This window comes from Malurus melanocephalus, unplaced genomic scaffold (assembly GCF_030028575.1).
Source record: "Malurus melanocephalus ecotype Western Australia unplaced genomic scaffold, MMel_1.1 scaffold_177, whole genome shotgun sequence".
In the NCBI taxonomy this organism is placed as follows: domain Eukaryota; kingdom Metazoa; phylum Chordata; class Aves; order Passeriformes; family Maluridae; genus Malurus; species Malurus melanocephalus.
The window spans coordinates 720,742-742,952 of record NW_026623409.1 but is presented as its reverse complement, the minus strand read 5'-3'; the positions used below and the strand labels follow the sequence as shown (position 1 = coordinate 742,952).

Sequence of the window (22,211 nt, the reverse complement as noted above, 5' to 3'; positions counted from 1 at the left end):
CCTTGCCAGTCTTAATGGTCCTTATRACACCGATTTCTTCAAATACCTTTTGAAAGGTTTCTGACTCAAGACAATGAAGGCCACTGAATTTGAGACAAATTTTCACTACTGTAGTGTTGAAACTCACTTTCTTCAAGCATGCTGATAATGTGAGTGGTCAAGTCTACAAGTTAGCTCAGGCTGGCTTATTAAACCCTTTGCAAAAATACCTGAAGATTATTTCATAAATAATCTGTWTGAATGTGCTAATGTAACTTGGGGTAATTACAGGATAATAATTTTGCTTACCTTTRTAGAAAAATAAAATCTTGTCTCTTTATTTTTAGGTGTGCTTGGCAGTGATTATGGACTATTTATTTGCGTCAGATACCCTTATATGAAAAGACTACGTTTCCAAAGAGCTTAARTATTATTTCATCTTCTGAAACAGAATGGCAGGCTTCAAACGAGGATATGATGGAAAAATTGCAGGATTGTATGATTTGGATAAAACTTTGGGCAGGGGCCATTTTGCTGTGGTCAAACTTGCTCGGCATGTCTTTACAGGTGAAAAAGTAGCAGTAAAAGTCATTGACAAGACCAAACTAGACACTCTCGCCACTGGACATCTCTTTCAAGAAGTCAGGTGCATGAAATTAGTGCAGCATCCCAACATAGTGCGGCTGTATGAAGTGATTGACACCCAGACGAAACTTTATCTCATCTTAGAGCTGGGAGATGGTGGAGATATGTTTGATTACATCATGAAACATGAAGAAGGTCTCAATGAGGATCTTGCAAAAAAATACTTTGCTCAAATAGTTCATGCTATATCYTACTGCCATAAACTGCATGTAGTTCACAGAGACTTAAAACCAGAGAATGTGGTTTTCTTTGAAAAACAAGGACTTGTGAAATTGACTGATTTTGGCTTCAGCAACAAATTTCAGCCTGGAAAGAAGCTCACCACAAGCTGTGGATCGCTTGCCTATTCTGCTCCTGAAATTTTACTTGGGGATGAATATGATGCACCAGCAGTGGGTATGTATGTCCTCTGTGAATTCAACCAGTAATCTAYAAACATAATTACCATGATGTTGTACCTCTGTTTTCTGTTTCAAGATAATGCCATATGTGGAAGGCAGCTAATTGGCAAGAAATAGTATAACCTGGATGAGCTATGGATGAGTTAATGCTGAAGCAGCTCTGTATGAAAGGGATACTCAAAGTTTCTCAAAAATGCTTAGAAGTTCTTTTTGTATTAARTGGTGCAATTGTATACGTTGTAGTTTTTTGAATCAATAATAATGTGGATGCAATAGGTATATTTGTAAATACCTTGTTAGAGAGAGCCCATATTTTCTGTAAAGTGCCTGTTTTAGATTTATTTTTAGCATGACCCCACACTCCCTTGTACCCAGCCACCAGTGACTTTCTTTGCTCAGTTTAGCCATATAAGAATAGCATTGTGAGCCCAGGCTGCTTACATACTCTGCTGCAAAGTGATGGAAAGCCACTTGTACCAAGTACTAACTCAGCTATCAAAGGAGGAGACAAGGAGTTTAAAGAAAACTTCAACTCCCTCTACCCCTTCTCTGCCCCTTTTCTGTCTGAGGACTGAAAGTAGCAGATGAGTTCCCAGTTGCTCCTGATTGTGTAAAAGGTAAAAGAAATAGTAATGTGTAAATGAGTCTGCATGTTTCTAGCTGCAAAGTGGAGTGTGCAAGATGGACTGCTACATATAATTCAGTTACTGTCTCTCAAGTCTTATTCTAGTAAGTAATTTAGAGTCTTTTTAAAATAGCTGTGAACATTGATAGGGTCACTGAAGATTGTTCTGATTCATACAGATTGCTTAAATCTGTTAGCTGAGGTGCAGCTCACTTCTCCAACAGGTGTAGGTACATATAATTCCAAAAGGTGCTTCAAAAATAGCTTGTGGTAGTCAACATGCCTCTTGTTTTTGTTTGCTCAGTATCTGATACTTTCATGGGTGTTAATTGCATCCATTAAGACCCTGTACATGACTATGTGTGTTACGTTTTATAGTAGTGACTGTAGTGATGGTTTAAAATAAGATCAAGTTGCCCATGTTTTTGCTAATTTACGTGAGGTAAACAATCAGCTCATTTTGGATGCTGACAGGCACACTGAACTATAATTCTTCTATTATTTTTAAGGTAAGTGTTTTTAGCTGCTAGGTATTACGGTCTTTGCCTAAACATTTGAATAACACTTATTGGCTTCTGATTTTGAGTACGTATTGTATTTTGAGTGTTCTGGACTTGAAAGAACTTTTCCAAGTGTGCTGTAATTAGGAATTTTGGATCTCTGTTATTTCTGGGTTTGCAAATCCATATTGATACTACAGTGATACTTTACAAAATTATTTCTGTTGGGAGTCAGATGTTTCAGATGAGTTGGTGTTGGTTTTATTAGTGCAAACTAGAACTCATAACTGCTGAGTTCTTCTGCRTTCTCCTATGTCTCTTTATTTTGAGAATTTCCTGAAGCATGAGTGTAACTTACAGCAGTGGCCTTCAAAACTAGATGGAAAAATGCATTTGTTAAATATTCTCTACAGTGTCTTATGTGAATTACTTCTTGAACAATGGAATAGCAGTCAAATTTTGGAGGATGAGCAAAAAATTAGATTTTGATATTGCACCCCAATTGGAGATGCTTGGGAAAAAGGAGGTGTGTGAAGATTAATGGCGGAGGAGGAATTAGGAGCATTATGAACAGATGGTCTGATTTGAATGATATAGTTAACAAAGCATGCTTTGGGCYTCTTAATGGTAAATGTAATAATATTTGTTAGAGGACATTGAAGCAATTAGGTAGGTAAGCGTCTGAATAGTACTAAAAGAAAATTTTTGAATGTGTTCTTACAGGGGGAGGTGTGGCTAATACGGAATGGATTGGTGTGAACAGTGGAAAAATTAGGAAAAATGAAATTCTTTTAACTGGTGTCTAAGGATGCCAGTTACCTTCTATTTTTGAGAATATTTAAATACACATCAGCGATTAGTTTTTGCTTACTTATTCCCCAGTATGCTGGATCCAGTATGCTACTGGATACTTAAAAMTTCTGTCCTAGTTGACTGATTGCAGTGCTTGTATCCTAATACTTTAGTGGCATGTTTTTCATCCTTTGTAATGCACTACAAAATCTCTATGAAGYACTGTTAGTTAACAGTAAAAATACCAAAATTTACTACAAGAGTCCAATACGATGATGACCTTGAACGGTCTGGATTTTCCTTTTCTAACTATGGGTAAAAAGTTAAATTACACTATACAAGTTCTCTAAATATGACTTATGTATTTTAAATGCAAWGATTGTGGTGGGGAGRAATTAAARAAATAAGGTCTTCTTTAAARCCCTCTTTCCCCCAAAAGAAAKGTTCAATGTAGAATCTTAATGCAARTTTAGGAAATTTATCACTAACAATGTAATTACGAGAACTGAGAAATCAGCTTCTGCAAACTTTCTTAGACTTGAAAGATAATGCTAGGATGAGGTGGTACTTGTGGACTAGAGAAATATGTATAAATTCAGAAGTAGAAATTTTCAAGAAAGAAATTGCATCATTTACATTGTGGTGCAAGTAATGTGCAAGGTGTGTATATATAACTTGAAATTGTGGCAAAGTGCTGTGAACTCATTCAGCTGTYGGCTGAATGGGGCTATTAATATTGCAATAATAGTGACTGACAATGGCAAAGATTTTTCCGCCAGTTAGGATGAAATTACATTACAGTTGAACCAATCTAAAAACTTGTTCCTTAGTAAAAAGGAGGTCATGCTTTCGCCTGTGCAATTTCATGGTCATGCCCCCTTGAGAGCATCTGACCACTTGAAATCCAATTCAGTTTACTAAAATGACAAATTGAAATGGATTCCCCTGCTTACACTCTGTTCATATTAAGGTATGATTGCATTCATTATATTTTTAAAACCCCACACCTGTTTTTATTTATGCAAAAATGTTGGAAAAATTATTAGAAGAAAAATCARTCAAGGTATATGATGGATTTTTTTTTTGGCCAAAGACTTTGCCACAAACATGGCTTTTTGGCTCTTGCATGAATAATATTAAAATCCGTATATAAAGGAAAATAATTTACATTTTCTTTCTATAAACAGCTGAAATATTTAGGGCAAGTCTTTATTGAGTTATATGCTTAATAAAGATAATAGAAAAGCTTATTAATCTTCCCTTTGTGATGCCACTTGAAAGTTTTCACACTTGAAAAGAGTCTAGTTAATTTAGGTCTCTCATTTCCTTTTGTGTTTAAAGCTGTAGTTAAAATGATGCAAGAGGAATATTGGGCAATGATCGTATGGTCCCAGGGCTTTTCAAAAAGCTGAGTGAGTTAGATAATGAGAAGTTCTGTTACTTTTAGTTTCCCATGGTTTTTTCATACTTAATTAAAATTTGCTCTAATCAGAGGAAAGTGAGAGGACCGTTGTTGGACATAAAGTTCATTTCCTAAATCAAATGGRCATGTTACTTTAGATCAGAGTTCTGTTTTGAGCAGTAGTGTGATACTGTGAACTCCATCAGTATTTAAAAGCTGATAACGACAGATGAGAAAGAATGGTGTGCTCCTGGTAGTACTCTTCCCTTTGCTCTACCAGTATCAGCAGAGACTGGATGGTTAAATAAACAAAAATTGCCTCTTTCCTAGGTGATATAATTCAGTTGGAGTTTTTCAGATTAGTTAATTATTTCAGAGGAGAGAAAGTTCTATTTTAACTGCTTGGCATCTCTACWAAGTGTGAAGTGCTGTGTAGGCTACAGTAACGCTGGAAAACAGACAGTTGTGATAGGTCTATATTATTGTAGTTGGGTATTTTGCGGATGCATGGGAATGTTTGAAGAGTAAATTCATTCTTCTGGGGATGAAAAATGGGCAAATTCAGATTGTAGCATTGGGATTTTGTGTATTTTAGCAAATACACAGTTGAGCAGTAGCCTTTAGAAAAGTTCTGTAATGCACAAATAACACTCTAGTTACCATCGTAGTTACTTAGAATTGCAGTCTGTCATCACAGCAACACMAAGAGAATGGTGGCAAGATGTTCCTCATAAAAGACATGACTAATAAGAATATTGTGGTTACTGTAGCTCAGTGCTACTCAAGTGGCACTTCGTAGTGCAAATTCAACTTGCTGCTGCCCTGGAAGTTGCAGATAGCTCCCACAGCTTTAGTAGTTAGATACTGGTTAGACTGGGTAGCTTCTGTCAGTATGGTAAAACTATGTATGCATTATCTAGTCATATGTTTTTGATTACCAAAGGAAACAGAGGCATTTTTATGCACACCCTCTGCTTTCCTGAGATGATGATACACTGCTTTTAGACCCACTTTGTGTCTGTTGGAATGATACCAAAYTCTTTGTTTTCTTTTTGCATCAAGCATTTGCAAGGGCTTTTTATTTGAATATAGTGTTGCTGGAGTGTGCTTAGTGTTTCAAAGCTTCAGCCAAAATTCACAGGATGCTAGAGCATAGCCAAGCAGCCCTGATGACCCTTTCTGGCCTGTGTGGAGCTAGTTTGGATGTTTCTCAAACTGAATAACTAATGTAAGCCTATGCCCAGTAGCTATCTACAGTAACATTTTGCACTAAAAAATACTGAATATAAGATTTGACTGACTGGTATTACAAAAAAAAAAGGTTATAAGATACTTGCAAAACGTATACAATACTGAATAACTGAGCATGCCTGGCAGCATTTTGGAGTTTTGGTATGCTCAAAATCAGATTATAGCGAAATTTGACCAAAATTGGAAGCATTTCTCTTCTTGTTTGTTTTGAAAGTCTCCCTTTTTATTGTTGTATTGCAACACTTCAGACTATTTATACTTAGATACATTATGGAATGAGCTTGAGGCTGGGAGGGTGCAGAAAGCTCAAAGTGTGATACTTATCTACTTCCCCTTATGTTTTGCTTGCATCAGTGCAGAGCTACCCCTTCTGTGCTGTGCTGYGTTGCATGGCTGGCCATTTGATGAACTTTTATTAACTAACTTGACCAAAAACTGTCAGAAAACCTACTCTCTGCAGGCTTAACTTCTGCCAGGTTAATAGAGGTGTTTGTTCTCTTAGGATTGAGTGGAAGAGTTGGTGCACAGGAGGTGAAGGGGACATGCAGCTTGAAGTAGTTCTGGGAGAAAGTGGTGGGAACTGTCTCTTGAGTTAGCAAGTTTTGGTAATATCAGCTCTGCCTGGCTCACTTACCTTCACCTTTTGTGTCTTARAGAAACTCCTTTGGCTGAAACTCATCATCACTGCTGGTGTATTTTTAGGAGAATTGTACACTCTAGTTCTTGGCTTCAAATGTTTTTGAAGCAAAATGGAAGGAATTGATGTGAGTACCAGGTGTATTTCCGTCCTGCTCTCTTCTCTAGTGTGCTAGTGGCCACGCTTTTCTGCCTTCACCTTGCTGTGCTGTGTGTCTCATGCTACTGAAAAAATGGAGTCAAGCTTAAAAAAAATTTATTGAAATTAACTTTTTTGTACTTTTTAGAAGGGGCAAATGGAAGGAATTGGTTGTAGAACACTTTTAGAAAATCAGTCTTGAGGATAACAAAATTTATGTTCTGCAGCAATTGGCATGGAGGTAGTAAAGTTTATTTTTAATGAAAGAGGAGTTTAGTTTTCATGCAATATGCTATCCTTTGGTTCTTTTTGCCCCCTCCCCCCCAATTTAATTACTGTATTGACAAGAAAATACTTTTAATGCTTAAAATTGAGGATGTTATGCTGCAAGTATTGGAGCCTTGTATTCAGAAGTGAGGCTTTGATGTGATGGGCCTACAGTGAACAGTGGGAATGTATGATCCTGGTGACTTCTCAGTAAATCTGAGCAAACTAATACTTCTGAAGTATAATTTATGTTCTGTTCTGGATTACTTTATGCAAAAGTTTTCATGCATTCACCAGTAAACTGCTGGGTGAAGCAAAGAATAATTTATCCAAGTGAAACTACAAAGAAGAAACTGTCAAGACAGGCTTCAGTTACTGCCATATCAACTAAACTGTAATTTAAGTATAGGGATGTGGTYGTGTTGCTGTGTTCGTGGGAGAACTGTTTTCAAAGTATTTCAAACTGCTGTTGTGGAGCAAGGTTTCATTATGACGAATACATCTCCACAGCTAGGAAACTTAATTTCATGTATCTTTCTAAAAACTACTCAGATTAATTATTTCCAGGCCATGGCTGACTAATTTGGCAACACAGATCTAGTGGGACCAAATCAGTGGTGTAMTACATAGTTATAAACAAGATGCCCAAGTTCTGCATTCATGTGTAAAGCTGTATTCAGATGTTAATTTTTTATAAATAAAGTATAAATTGTATGTTATACAGTTAAAATGTGTAGGAAAAGATAGTCCATCAGAAAATGTGGAGAATTTTTAAGATACCAGGAGCAGATTGTCCTTATATACCAAAAAAAGAACAAAATCATTGCAGTGAAATATACATAAGCTTTACATTAGACTTTGATATGTTCAATGATTTTGAGAATATGTTTTATAAAGAAGAAAGCTATTATATATCCTGCTTAATAATTTTCTGGAGTAGTAGTATTGCAATTCATGCTGAAAATGTTGGTTTAGTTTGTTTTTTTAAATATAGAATTAGTAACTTTTCGTGGCAAAGCAACAGATATCAAAGGAGATAGAATATATTTCTAAATGCAGAACTGATAATTTGGAGTAAAGCAGGCTATTTTGGAATAAAGGCAGTGGCGTGTGTTGAGTAAGATCTTTCAATGGTGATGTTTTCTGTTAAAATACCCTTGCTGAAATTTGAGATGCATTAGTTACTAAAAAAAGAAGTGAACAACTGTTTGTATTTTAGCGGTTTTACTCCACCAGCAAAACYCATGCTATTGACTTCAGGGAAAAATCATGAAATTATAGAACGGTTTGAGTTGGAAGGGACCTTAAAGACACCGCCCAGTGGACCAAGTTGCTCAGAGCCCCATCCAGCCTGGCCTTGAACACTGACAGCGAATGAGGAATCCACAGCTTCTCTGGGCAACCTCTGCTAGTGTCTCACCATGTTGATAGTGAAAAATTTCTTCCTAATATCCAATACAAACCTGCCCTCTCTCAGGTTAGAGGCATCAGCCTTTGTCCTATCCCCACATGCTCATGTCAGAAGTCCCTCCCCAGCTCTCTTGTAGCCCCTTTYGGGTACTGGAAGGTGCTCTAAGGTCTCCCCAGAACCTTCTCTTTTCCTGGTTAAACTACCCCTGCTCTCTCAGTCTGTCTCCATAGGAGAGGTGCTCCAGCCCTCTGATCATCTTCATGGCCTTCTCTGGACACACTGCAGCAGGTCCATGTCCTTCTTATGTTGGGGCTTCCAGAACACCAGTACAAGTTGCCAGACTGAATGAAAATAGGAATCACTTCCAAAGATAAGACTTAGTTACTGATGATCATGTCTTAGTCAAATAAAATAACTTGCATAGAACAGACTGTTTCACCAGACAGATGAGCTAATTAGGAAAATAATTTGCTAAATGCCATTTGCTACTTATGCTCTTTTTTGGAGGGAAGAGGAAAGAAAAAGATTTCTCCTAATTCTCTTTTCTGCTGTGTCCTAATAGTAATAGTGATTGGATTTATACTGCTTCAAAACAAAGAAAAACCCCAGTTCTACATGTTAATTTTGAAAATGTTAGCCTTGATTGCCGATGTTTTCTTCCTCAGCCTTCAGCAAGGGAAAATTAAATCCCATTTTACAAGGACAAAAAAAGTTGAATTAACAGATAGTAACATCTCTGAGAACTAGAGGTCAGTGTACAAGTTTATTCGAAGCCTTTTTCATTAAAAATTAAAGAATGAGAGAATGGTTTAATCAGCTAAAAACTGAGTATCTTTGAAAAAGTAATCCTTGTTCTTACTCTTACATTTGAAATTTTACTGGTCCAGTTTGAGCATATTCCAGATTTTTCAGTAGTCTTTGCACATGGCAGTGTAAAAAATACTTGTGATATATAGAAATGCTGAAATTTTTTAACACAGTTACTCTCTACTTTCCTGCTACTGATTTTTATGTAAGGGATTCAMCTTTTTAAAGATATTTAGCTTATACAGGAGAGGAATTACTTTTCTTACTCTCCTTTTGAAGCACAAGTAGATCAACAAGCACCATTCAAATGATTCACTAGTATGATACCAGCATTTATCTTTTGTGCTGTTGTATGTAATGTTTCATCACTATTTCTAGCAGAAGTCTCGTTTTCTGCAGTGTTTCACCTGTCATGTGAATTTTTACTCTTAAGTTGTGTTTTGGTTCTTCAGACAATGATGTGAAGCTGTWCTATACATCTGAGTGTTCATTCAGCTTCCCTCAGCCTATTCTGTGAGTGAGTTCTTGAATTCTAACTTGTAACAAGCATGCTTGCCACTTACCCTCATGAGCTGCCAGCCTGTACTTGCTTCTGAACTCTATCAAGGTTCCACCCTTCAATCCAAATGAAGTAGTTTGTGGCAGCATTTTTGTGTCTTGAGTTCAAAAGAGCAGTCTACAGGTGCTGGCCAGTTGCTGCCTAGCCCTGGAYGTGCCCCTAGTGAAGAGATACAGGYGATTTTACACASATCTTTTCCTATTTAGCTCTCCTTACAAGAATTAGGTATTGAAGTGTGGAATCTTTTCCAAGGCTTGTATTCTACGGTTTCTATGGATTTGGATTTCTATGGATTTGGCTTTCTTCATCAAATATGCTCAGAAGACGCAGGAGCAGCAGTGGTAACATTCCTCCATGTCTTAACAGTGGTTAGAGTAAGTGACCAAATCCTTTGGTCACTTTGGATCCCTTTCCACCCTTTATTTATCCACAGTCTGTTTGTTGATACCTCTATGGTGGCAAAATAAACACGAAAACATTTTTGTCATCTCCATAAAAGTTGGTTTGTTTCCTTTTAGCTTAAGTGGCTCCTCGTAGAAAATAACTGTAATGTTCAGCTTTTATRGTAAATACTGTGAAGAAAATATATAAAACCTGGCTAAATTTACTCAATATTGCAAGTCAATTCTGAAGAAAGAGACTTTCTCTAGAAAGATCCMTTTTATCAGCTGAGCAATATACACWGTAAACTGTTAAACAGTTCTAAATTTAGGTTAGGAGGAAAAAGAAAAATCAACCCTTTTTCCTATCAGAGTCTGAAATAAACAACTTAAGTAAGCAGACTCAATTTACATTATGTATATAATTGCAAATGTGTGTATTCCAAAATGAGTATGGATTTTTAATTGCTTAAAATCACAACTTCATAAAGCATATATAAAGTATGACAAATGTCTGACTTCTGGGGAATGGTAAAACTTTGAGGGAATATGATGCTATAAGCATCCTGTGTCATATAAGTTGTAACTTACTGAAACCCTAAGTTCTTATTTTAGGAGTAAATCACAAACTTCAGAAAGCAGTAAGTGACTAATGAAGTGGTGAAGCAGATGAATATGGATATCCTTTGTGCAGTGTGCAAACCTGAACATGACAGATGTTTGACCGCCACCGCTAAGCCTCTGTTTAAGACAGGTGTAGCACAGACAGCTAATACTGTAATTTGGTTTCTACAGCAGTGACTTCACATTATGTAAGGAAGTTGCATATGTACAGCCCTGGTTGTTGTGGTTCACAGTCCTTTCCTGATTATTTAATGGCTTAGAAAACAACAAAAAAAATTCTCTACTGTGGCTAGTTACTACAGCTTTTATTCTTACTCTATTTTTGTTATAGCAATGGCTATATACTAGTAACTAGTAGCTATACTAGTAACTAGTTTCCAGTTACTAGTACCCAATTTAAAGGCTAAATTGTATCTTGAGATCCTCACTGTGCTTTTAAAAGACACCTTGATTTTGGCTACTGCAGCGTAGAACTGTGCCTTCCTTTACTATAATAACTTGAAGTTTTGCAGAATATAAGAATACTAAATGAATGCAGCATGTTGGGTCTAATTTCTACTTTTCCATCAGTTTTCTAAAGAGAGCAAATTAGATGACCCTGGAAGAACAGAAATAAGCAGTTTCCATAAAGCCTTCATCTGCTAATTGCTAAGAGTAGGAAAATATTTTGAAATTGTGAAAAAAAAATGGTTTGAGTATGCATTTTTAATGGTAACCCTTTTCTTCCTTGTGTTCCTTCAGTTAAGGGTMTCAGATCTAGAACTGGCACTGGCACCAGCCAAAAACAGGACAAAACAGGGTGGTAATGAACACTGTCGTGTGTGGCTTTGTGTATTGATTGGGGAAATAATAAAATYTGGTAAATATGCATTATAGTAAAATAACCTCTGATTGTCCTGTACTAGTTTTCTAAGACAACCCTACTTAAGATCCTGCATCTTTCAGCCAGATGACACTATCCTAGAATAGTTGTCCAAGATTAATTGTGATCATTATACTAACTGGGCGAACAAATATTGTATCTTTAGAAAAGAAAGCAGTATATTTTCTTTAAGTGTTTTTTTTCGCAGTTTATTTTCTGAATTTGACAGAAAAATATGTGGTGGTGTTAACGAGAGCCTTGTTAAAGGTGTTACATAGTCATTCTGTTGGTTCGCTGTAGCCACATGAGTAGTTGCGAACAAGTGATGTGGTCTAGTTAAATTGTGGCCCAGAAAAGAGACAAGGAATCAACCCGTTTGGAGAGTTTGCAGCTGAAAGGGCACTTAGCCTCCCAGTGATTTTTCAGTCTTCTGTGTAGATCAGACTTTCTCAGGCCCACTATTTTCTTGTTTCCTGGTTATTAGTAGACTTTTAAGTTTTGCTGAGGCTGCTCAGCTCTGTCCATGAGCTGCAAGCTGAGTCAGTTTAGTCACCTTGGCTATAGGTGAAATGAAGTTGATCTTTTTACAGCTATAGCTGGAAAAATAGGCTGAGAATAAAAGCCAKGTAATTGTTTCTGTCCACTCTTATTTCTTGGTCACGTCAGAATAAATGTCTGCTCTGCTGGCAGGGTAACAAAACACACGTTTGTCAGAAAAGTGTAATAGGAAGCTTTGCCTTTAGTATATGAGAGGGAGTTAAAGTGTAGTTGTTGCTGCCTTAGTGCTCTTCACTGGGAGGGTAAGAAGATCTATGTAGTATGCCAAAGTTAAAAGGTCTTAAGCACTATTTTTTGTTTCTAACAAAACTTTTTCTGCATACACGATACCCTTTTAGTGTATATTTTGTGCATTAAACAGAATTTGTGGTATAATGAAATACAGTAGCAGTTCAGTGCATGATTTATATTTCATTATTAAGAGTTTGTATTCTATCTTTCATGTAGCTGTGTTAAAACTATTTCATTTTACTATTTCCAGCTCTTCTTATCTGGAAAGACCCATGGGTACAGAGTGCAAAATACAGTAACTAGTGAAAGAAGAATACACAAGATTTTGTGTTATGTACTGGCTAATCAAGTAATTACTGTTTTATTTATCAAAACATACAGGTTGATGTCTAATGGACATTGCATCATAGCAAGCAATCGTGGTTTGGGTGTTTACTTTGCATTTGCAGAGAATCAGTTGGTTTTTGCTTCTAAAAAGTGGGTTTAAAAAAGAATTGTGAAGTAAATGTACACTGTGTATATCTAAACAACTTTTGGTAAAAAAATCTGGTAACTAAAACAGTACCTTTTATCACATATTCTTTCAAGTTGAAGTACAGCAAAGCGTATGTACAGCCCAGAGAAGAAGCCATGTGAATGAAATAGAAAATAAATGAGGAGGCTACCTTGTAATGAAAAATACTTAAAGATATGTTAAGTATCTGCTCAGAGCAGTTGAAACTTCAAGGTCTGGTAGAGTTGCCTGTATATGGTGATTTCATAGAACTTTAATTGATGTCTTACTTTGATGGCTGTCCTTTACTCAGGACTGTCTTACTGTTTTTAAGCTTGATATCTTACAGTTTTTCCTTCTGCTTAAACTTTTTATATGCTTATTTTTAACTAAYGGTTTAATTGTATTGCTGCCCTCCCCAATGTTTTTCTCTTGGCTTAAATTTAGCCAATATTTATTGCTTTATTATAGCAAATGAAATTTGTCTGTAATAATGAATACAGTGTGGATTCTTGTAAAATACTTCCTGCTAAAATGACACATGAGGCTTTCTRTTCTGTTGTGGGGGAGTACTGAACCTAATACTAGGATAGGTCAAATCACAGCATAGGCCTTAGGCAAAGTTAAAAATCTGGGAAGTATGTTGATAGCCAAAAGATGACTGTTTATAGAAATGCATGAATTCATATGTCTTTTGTGCTTGCAAAAAATTCATGCAATCTATTGTGTGATGGGAGATAGATAATGCACTAAAACTTTTTGGCTGYTTTGAAACTAAACAGCAGCAGAAAGACAACAAGTAACTTTGCAAAATTAAAGGTGGAGCTTTTAGGTGAAACTGCCTCCCTGATTTGTGAGGGCTTTTAAAGTTCTGTATTCCTAAACATTGCYTTTCTGGCATCAAGCTATCTAAGTACTGAATCTGTGAACATGGTGATGGTCATGCTGAATTTGCAGGTATGCATGGTGTGGTGTACCAAACTCAAAATGCCGAGTTACCTACAGGATTGAGGTCCTAGTGAGAAAACAGAAATCCAGTAGTTGTCTGAGTTTAATAGCATACACTTACTACAAGTTAGAGCTCTAAAGAAAATCACCATTTAGTGTTTTTGTTCCTCTGTCAGCTAAACCATAAGAAGAATAGTTCATAACTAGCAAAATGCGTAATTGTTCTAGGGATGAATCTGTGTGATTTACTCAATTAAAATAAAACTGTAGCCATCCTTGAGCATTAAATGCWTGTCAAGTATTTTGAATTGGCCACAGAAAGCAAGGTGCAGTTGAGTGGGTAACTTGTGTGGATCCCTCTTGCAAGCCCTTCCAGTAAAGTGCTGGTGGGCTCTGTGTCCCAGATCACTGCTGGATGCTCTCCTCCCTTTGCTTGGGAGGTGCCTGTTTAATCATTTCTCAGCTGTTTGGTTTTACTGGGTACAGATCTGTAAAATGCTGAGGGTGTAAGACCCAAAATTGCTGYTGAAATTGGCAGAGCATGGAGTTGTAGCTGAAGTTTAAGAGCATAGCATTTTTATTAAGCATATATTGGAGCGAGTTATTTATTTTCCTGCAGTATGATGYGTTTCTTAATATTTATGTTTCCTTTATTGAATGCAGTGACACTCATGAAATATATTCTTCTAGGCAGGCTCTTAATAAAAGTTTGAACTAAATATTAGCTATTACACTAAGCAGGAACCAGCTACAGGGCTTCATGCCCCAAATTGTTTCTTTTTCATCCTTTGATATGCCATTTCACTGGGGAACAAGAGAGTTGTTGAATGTTTATTTTACACAAGCAGGAATTAGAAGGAAACAGGAAGATTCCCAGAGTGTAGTAGAAATCACTGTTATGTTTGGATATTTAAAAAAAACCAACAGCACCCAAACCCACTACACCACATCATCCACAATGATTTGTAGTATCATTGGTATTAGAAGCTGGTTTTATATAAACAAATTTAGTTACCATTGGAAGTAACAAATTTTAAAGGACCACAATGCCACTGAAGGAAATATATGGCTCAGTCTGATTGGAATAAGTGACTTTGTTTGTAATGTCTTACATCATAGAGTAACAGGTAAACAATACAGAGAACAGTTTATGTGAGTCCTTCAGAAAGGGATGTACTTGGAATACAAATCTGTTGAATAACMTGTGCCTACTTGTTAGCAAAATGGTAATGAATTCTTGCCTTTTAAGTGACCAGATTATTTTCAGCTTTATCTAACACTGCTGCCGAAAGTGTTAATGCATCTCCAACTGTTATGCATCCTTGAAGTAATGAATTCTGGTTTTTTTTCCCCTTCAAAAACTGTAAAAGCTGTCAAACAGTAGAACTACTGTATTTTGTACTTTAGTGGAATTGCAATTTCCATATGTAAATGCTTGTAATGAACAGTGCAGTAATCACCCCAATATGCATTTTAAGAATATTTGATGGGCTTAATGGTAATTATGTCTGTATCCTCAGCAGCTGGGTTTTTTTTTTTTTTAATATGTACTTTCTGTTTTCAGATATATGGAGTTTGGGGGTGATCCTYTTCATGTTGGTCTGTGGACAGCCACCATTTCAAGAAGCAAATGACAGTGAAACTCTGACTATGATAATGGACTGCAAATATACAGTGCCACCTCATGTGTCCAAAGAATGTAAAGAGTAAGTACAGTACTAAACAACTTGGAAGCATTCACAGATGTGGATTTTTATTGCTTTTGGGAGCTCCCCTTACCATATTATCAATGTGTAGAATATTCCTTGATACTCTCAGTCTCTCAGTTGCAATGCATTTTATAAAGAATTGAGGAAGTTACTGAGTACAGTTGGCTTTGGCTATCTCTTTTCCTGGACAAATTACCAGGTGGTGTTGAGATTGTTTTGTGACAAGGGTTAGGAAGATACTGYTGTTTATCAATTTCTGTCCAAACAAAAAGTTATCAAAACCTGTCACACAGTAAGTTTTGCTTATCTCCTTGTGAAATTGCAACTCCAAATTAACACCCTAGGCAATTTAGGGAGATAAATACTTGGTCTGGAAATACCATATTCACTTAGGAATCATGATTTCTTTTGATGTGTTGTTTTTCTGCAGTGTTTGCTGGATCTTTTTTATTTTTGTTTATATGTTCCATTATTTCCCATGTTTCCCTATKAGTTAATGACTTTCAGTCCTTTAAATATATATCCCAGTTGCATCACTTTGACTATTTTAAAATGTTTGTCCAGGTTCTTGAATCTGTAGTAGAGTATCTTATAGTTTTCAATATGACGAACCAGATGCCTTTATAAATGCTTGAAAAGTGCATTTGAGTCAGTCAAAAAACTAGAGCAGCATCTAGAATTCTGTTATTTGCTGAAGAATTAATTTTTTACAACTTTGGTCATAATGGCCATTCCTTTCTTTACCTGTCATCTGTGCAGTTCAGGAGTCTTATGTATAACATGGTCAACAGCATCCTGGCCTGTATCAGCAACAATGTGGCCAGCAGGACCAGGGCAGTGATTGTCCCCCTGTGCTCAGCACTGGTGAGGGCACATCGTGAGTGCTATGTTCAGTTTTGGGACCTCAAGAAAGACACTGAGGTGCTACATTGTGTCCAGAGAAGGGCAATGAAGCTGGGGAAGAGTCTGGAGTAAAAGTCAAAAAGAAGCAGCTGAGGGATCTGAGGGTGATTAGCTGGGAGAAAAGGAGGCTCAGGGGAGACTTTATTGCTCTCCTCAACTATCTGAAAGGAGGTTGTAGCCAGTTGGGGTTGGCCTCTTCTTCCACCTAATAGGATGAGGAAATGACCTCAAGGCTAAGACTGGATATTAGGAAAAATTTCTTGTCAAGCCTTAGAACAGGCTTCCCAGGGAGGTGGTAAGATCACCATGCCTGGAGGTCATGATCATTCAAGATCAGTGTAGATGTGGCACTTAGAGAGATGGTTTAGTGGTGAGCATGGTGGGGCTATTTTAATGCTTGGACCTGATGGTCTTAGAAGTCTTCTCCAATCTTTATGATTCTGTAATTCTATACCATAGCTGGTGTTCTTGTCTTGTATTAGGGTGTAGCACCCTCCAGTAACATGGAAAAGATRCTGTGAGTTTGAAGAGCTTCACATACAGGAAGAGGTTTAAAACAATACAGGAAGAGGTTTGAGAGAGCTGTTGTCAGTGAATTGTATCAAATTAATCTCTTGATCACAGCTACATGCTGTGGTAAGGCCAGGAAACCTATCTTTTGCAGCCTTTTGGTTAATGTATTTGCTAACACTGGTTTACTTAAATGTCCAGACCTATCTTCTCTATACAAAGCATGAGCAATGTACAGCCAGTYACCCAAGTCSTCTATAGGTTATGTTTTCTTAGGGAAAAGACTCTGGGGAATGTTTAAACTTTCTRCTTGGAGTGAAAGCATTTGTAGTTTGAGATGCAAAAACAAACTTAAAGCAGCTGGCACATGTGCTGCATTTGTGTGATTTTACTACAGGTGTAGTTGAAAAAAAAAATCAAATTAAGTGTGGAGTTTGTTCTCTTTCTGTCATAATATTAACAAAAGCAAAGAAACTCAAGGCTCCCATGTCTCCCCCCACCTTTCCTCTCAGTAAAGGCAAAGACCAGTTCCTCTCAGTAAAGGCAAAGACCAGAACTACTAAAAATAAATATGATTTTTTTTTTTACTGTAGAATTTTTTAAGAAGGTTGAATTAACCTCCACTTTTAAATCCCTACATCATCTCACACCAAAAAAACCAAAGAACAAATCACCGTTAAAAAGTTTTGATTACTTTTGTGCTCTGTGTGGCCTTGCAGTCGGAAGTTATGTGGTGTAGTACAATTAGTGCAAGAAAAAGCACTATTGGAGAACATGTTCAAGCAGTAAAGTTTCATGGAAACCTTGGCATCAAAACTGTGTATCTATATTTGTTGAACAAAGCCAAAAATATCTCCCCCAAGAATTTTCCATGTAYAGTAAGTGAACAGAGATGTGCTGCGCTAATAATATCTTCTTTCTCTGTTTACTTGGGGAATTTATGCACTTTCTTCCCAGCATTTGTAAAATCTCAGTATCAACCCATTAGCAGATTTGTCACTACATCATCCCAAAGAATGTATTGGTCTGTTTAGTTTTTTTTCTATGTGGGGTAACAAATCACTGTTTTTTCAAGGATACAGAAGAATCAAATGTGTGATAGTTACTTCAGAATAAAATATTCCTGTCTTGCCATTCCATATATTTGTTGACAGCAGCAATAATAGAAAATCACATTTCCATTATTTTACCACCTAGCTAATAGGCCATCTGTGACCTGTAGTTGCCTTATAAGACCTAYGAAAAACAAGCAAATGAGGAAAATCAGATTGATTATCTAAGTAGAGTAAATGAAAACTGCAGTGTTTATGATATTTATAGTTATAGTAAATTGTTTGTTTCAGTTCAGCCATATTTGGAATATCTTTGAGACGAAATAATTTCCCATCACATTGTTTAMTTAGAGGCTTCTGAAGATCTATGTGACCTGACAGCAGAACATTATTTCCTAATGTTGCTCTTAAAACAGCTGCTTTTTTAAACACGTGTGTACGTTTTTGTTTAGATTTATTTTTTATTCACAGTCTAATTACACGGATGTTGCAGAGAGACCCCAAGCGAAGGGCATCTTTGGAAGAGATTGAAAACCATGCATGGCTCCAAGGAGTTGACCCATCTCCTGCAACCAAGTACAATATTCCTCTTGTATCATACAAAAATCTGTCTGAGGAGGAGCACAACAGTATAATACAGCGCATGGTTCTTGGGGACATTGCAGACCGAGATACCATAGTGGAGTAAGTTGTCAATTTTCTAGATGCAGTTATTTTGTGCATCTCTTGTCCTTGATTCAAGAACATCATGGGAACCTGGGCACTTTGGTGTTTAAATATCAGGCCAGTTTAAATATCAGTTAACAAAGTATTAGTCTTGCTCTGTGACAGGATATTGTGGGATCAGAAACACTWAAGTTTACCAAAGTTCAGGAAAAACTTCAAGAAAATATGTTGGAACAGTGTTTTGATTCCTGCAGTAGCCATCTTGAGTAATCTTAAATGCTTTGGAATTCATGCTTTTACTTGTTCTTCATCTCTCATGCATATTTGGAGGTGACAAAATCTAGCATTTTTCCCTTAGCACATTTCCAGTGTATCTGAGTCTTTGTTCATTTAAAATATTATCTCTGTTATATATGTAATGCGTAACAGTCACTGTCACTGAGGGGACTTGCTAGAAAGCTACATAGATTCTTCTAATATTCCCAAAATTGAAAGGGGTCTTAAATATTTTTTCCTATTTGTATGTGTTTAAGCTGGAAAAAACTGATGATGAGGAATGGAAGGCAGCAGTCTCGCTTCCTAAGCTTTTAGCTTTGTAATGGTGGCATCCTTTCTGTTACAATGTCTGAGTCGTGCCTACTGGCATATGAACTTACTATTACTAGAAAGCCAATGTGACAGCCATAAAGTAATGAAAGTTTTCTTCCATTGTTGCATAACCAAATATTAGTACTTTGTGGTTGTATGTGCCAATGGGAAAGCCTATCATTGGTGCAGGACATTGATAAAAAACACTGTTATAATTTAAAGAATATAAAATAAAAAATAATTCCATACTTTTGTTGGACGATATTCTGAGGATGTCTTCTTCCAGCTATAACTGAAATTACTAGACTTGCTGACTATTTTAAATAAAATTAAGGCATGCTCATCCAAAGATCAGAAATGGGTAGTTCTGCTTTCAGAAATTCTTCCTGCTATGGGAAGCACAACAAGCTGTGAGATACACATCCAGTTCTTAAAAACCACTGATGGATGGGTTATTTTATGTTTTGTACTTTCCTCAGGGCACTGGAGACTAACAAATACAATCACATCACTGCTACTTACTTCTTACTAGCTGAAAGGATCCTGCGAGAAAAACAAGAGAAGGAAATTCAGACCAGATCTGCAAGTCCCAGCAACATCAAAGCTCAGTTTAGGTGAGAATGTAGGAGTCTAAATGGCTGGAGTGTTGGGGTTTTTTTGTTTGGGTGTTTTGGTGGGTTTTTGGTGCGGTGTTGTTGGTTTTGTTTATTTGTTTTTTTTTTGTTGTTGTTTTGTTTGCTTTTTTGGGTGGGTTTTTTGTTTGTTGTTTTGGTTTTTTTTTTGTTTGGGTTTGGGTGATTTTGCATTTTGTTTCTTTTTTAAATTGTCTTAATGAGAATACTAAATTGCTCAAGTACTACTTTCTTGAAAACCGTAAAATACTTTCTTATTGTATATTTTAAATGTCTTCAGTATGTGGACACTTCAGAAGCTGTTCAGAAATCAGTGGCACATAATACTTTAAATTCCTGCTCTCTTCACAAAATGACAAGGCAATTTGAAGTCTGTACCTAAAGAGGCAAGTTTTCACACCTCCTAGAAAAGGGCTTGTTCATTGACCTTCAGCTCCTCATACAAATTGTGTTATGTAATATCCCTGGAGAAAAATTAGTTGCATAATCCATAAGCCTGCTGATACAGAATTAGTTATAAATGAGAAATCACTCCAAATTTGATCTGTAGGTTATGTTCTTTTTCATGTCAGTTGYTGTGCCTGTTGTCTAACTAAAATTGTTGAATTTACAGATATTTAAGGATATTGCAATAGATTTGTTTGTTTGTTTGATAAAATCATGAGTTAAAAAAAGCCTTAAAGTAAGGGTCCCTGAGATTTTCAAAGCTTCAGCTTGTGACACAATGAAACTAAAAAGGGGATATTGGGCATCTGGCATGTAGTTAGTTTTGGTATGTTCAACCAGATCATTTGCTCTGCAGCCAGTTTTGAGAGCATCCTATATTTTCAGTTACAGCAGAATGAGTTTTAAAAAAAACAGCCAACCAAAAAAAAGAAAATCAAAATCAAACCAATCAAACAAAAAAAAATCCAGAAGACAAATAGTATAGYTTCCACATTGATATTGGAGGATGCAGGTTTCGAGCAGTTATTTTTCTTAAACATTGTGGTTTTTCTTTCCTGAGTTAAGTGTTAAACTGTCACTAGGGATCTGCTGATATTGGATAAAATACTCATTGGCCCATCTTGACAGTTGTTCCAGTGAAGATGGAGCAGGTACTGAGGCATTTCCATTACCTTTTGTCTTGTAAGCTCCAGTCTTTTTCAAGACTTGCCTTTTTAGGTTTTGGTAAAATACTGGCAACTGTTACTAGCAATAATTAGAATTGTTAGTAAATAATTTATTAATGAGAAAAACAACACTGGAAGTATTAGAAAAACAACACTGCAGGAGTTAGCAATGCYAAACATCAGCACAAATGTTTAATATTCTATCTGTGGGATTTAGAGAAAAAGATAAAATAACTTGTTCATTCCAAATATTTCTGTGTGCAACTTTCATAGAAGGTCACATGTGAAATCATTTAATAGAAATAATCATAGGGACATAAATACTGGGATGTCCTTCTGGTGCATAGTCATAGTTTCCTTGGCCTGATAAAATATACTACTACCTCAAGTTAAATCTAAAAAAAACTGGGCACTTGTTATAAATCAAGGACACGTACACTTGGGAAAGAGGTTCAAGTCTCCAATGGTTGTTACCTGGGATTTAGGCTTGAGATTTTAGAGGCATCTCTTCTGAATACTATTCTGTCTCCCTGAATTATGAGTTTGTGCTCYATAAATGTTACAGTGTTTTCAGTATCTTTGTGATCTCTGGTGGGACTGCGCCCTGCACTGTGTACACTTAGARGTCATTCACTCGGTGGTCACTGATGTAGGCAATTTTATCTTAGGTGGTTACAGGTACTTCAGAAGAGTTATTGGTACAGGCTTCTAAGGGCTGCCTGCAGAACCTAAATGGTCTGGAGCTTGGTGKTACAGACCTCACCTCTCTTCAAGGGTAATACTGAAACTCAGTCAGCAGTTCTCTCATGATGGATCATCCTCTTATTTTTATGTCAACTTCTTTGAAAAAAGAAATCCCATCGAATGTGCCTAATACTAAGTATTACTTAAAAACCAATTACGTTAGAGGAAGACCTGGAGTTCACCTTCARATGGAAATTCTAAAACTAAAAAGTCAGCTTTTGAATTGTTTGGGTTTTTTTCCTGTGTCAGTGTCACTCTTTCAGTAAAGAACAGCTCTAGTTAAATAAGAAACTGCAACAAAMGGTTCAATGAATCTAAATCTTTATATGAATTTGTAAAATTGGAGTAGCTGTACCCTGCCCTGTGAGTATGAATTTTCTTTTCAAAACAAGGACATCTGCACAAACTTGGGAACCCTTGCTCAAATGGTCCCAGTAGCTGTTCTTTGCCTCCATTATGGTTCTAAGTACCAAGTGTTTCTATAGAATGATCTCATGGAAAAGACAACAAAGTAGTTCATTAYTTTGATTTTGAGACCTTGAAAGAAGAAAAACTCCAAACTTACTTGCAACCTGAAGCTYTTCTGTCCCATTCTCCCCTCAGGCCCATTGGGAATAAAGGGAGAGGCAGAAGGGAAGGGAAGCAAACATGGGCTGTTATGAGAGATAAACATACTGTAGTGAGAAGGCTTATTGCCTGGCAACTACAGTACTGTAAGATACTATATTTGCTCTTTATTGTGACAACCACMGAACTCTTCCTATTTTTGCTGACAAACCAGTCTG

The 22,211-nt window shown here is 36.6% G+C and overlaps 1 protein-coding gene across 2 annotated transcripts in view; it reads left to right on the top strand.

Annotated features, from left to right (window-relative positions):
- The window catches only part of SNRK (SNF related kinase), a 37,636-nt gene that overhangs the window by 11,826 nt on the left and 3,599 nt on the right, over positions 1 to 22,211 (top strand). For both annotated transcript variants that reach the window (XM_057372686.1, XM_057372688.1), the window contains exons 3-6: positions 327 to 1,020; positions 15,075 to 15,216; positions 18,156 to 18,368; positions 19,418 to 19,552. In XM_057372686.1, coding sequence (XP_057228669.1) covers positions 432 to 1,020; positions 15,075 to 15,216; positions 18,156 to 18,368; positions 19,418 to 19,552 — 1,079 coding nt within the window. In that variant the 5' untranslated portion in view covers positions 327 to 431. The remainder of the gene's footprint in view (positions 1 to 326; positions 1,021 to 15,074; positions 15,217 to 18,155; positions 18,369 to 19,417; positions 19,553 to 22,211) is intronic.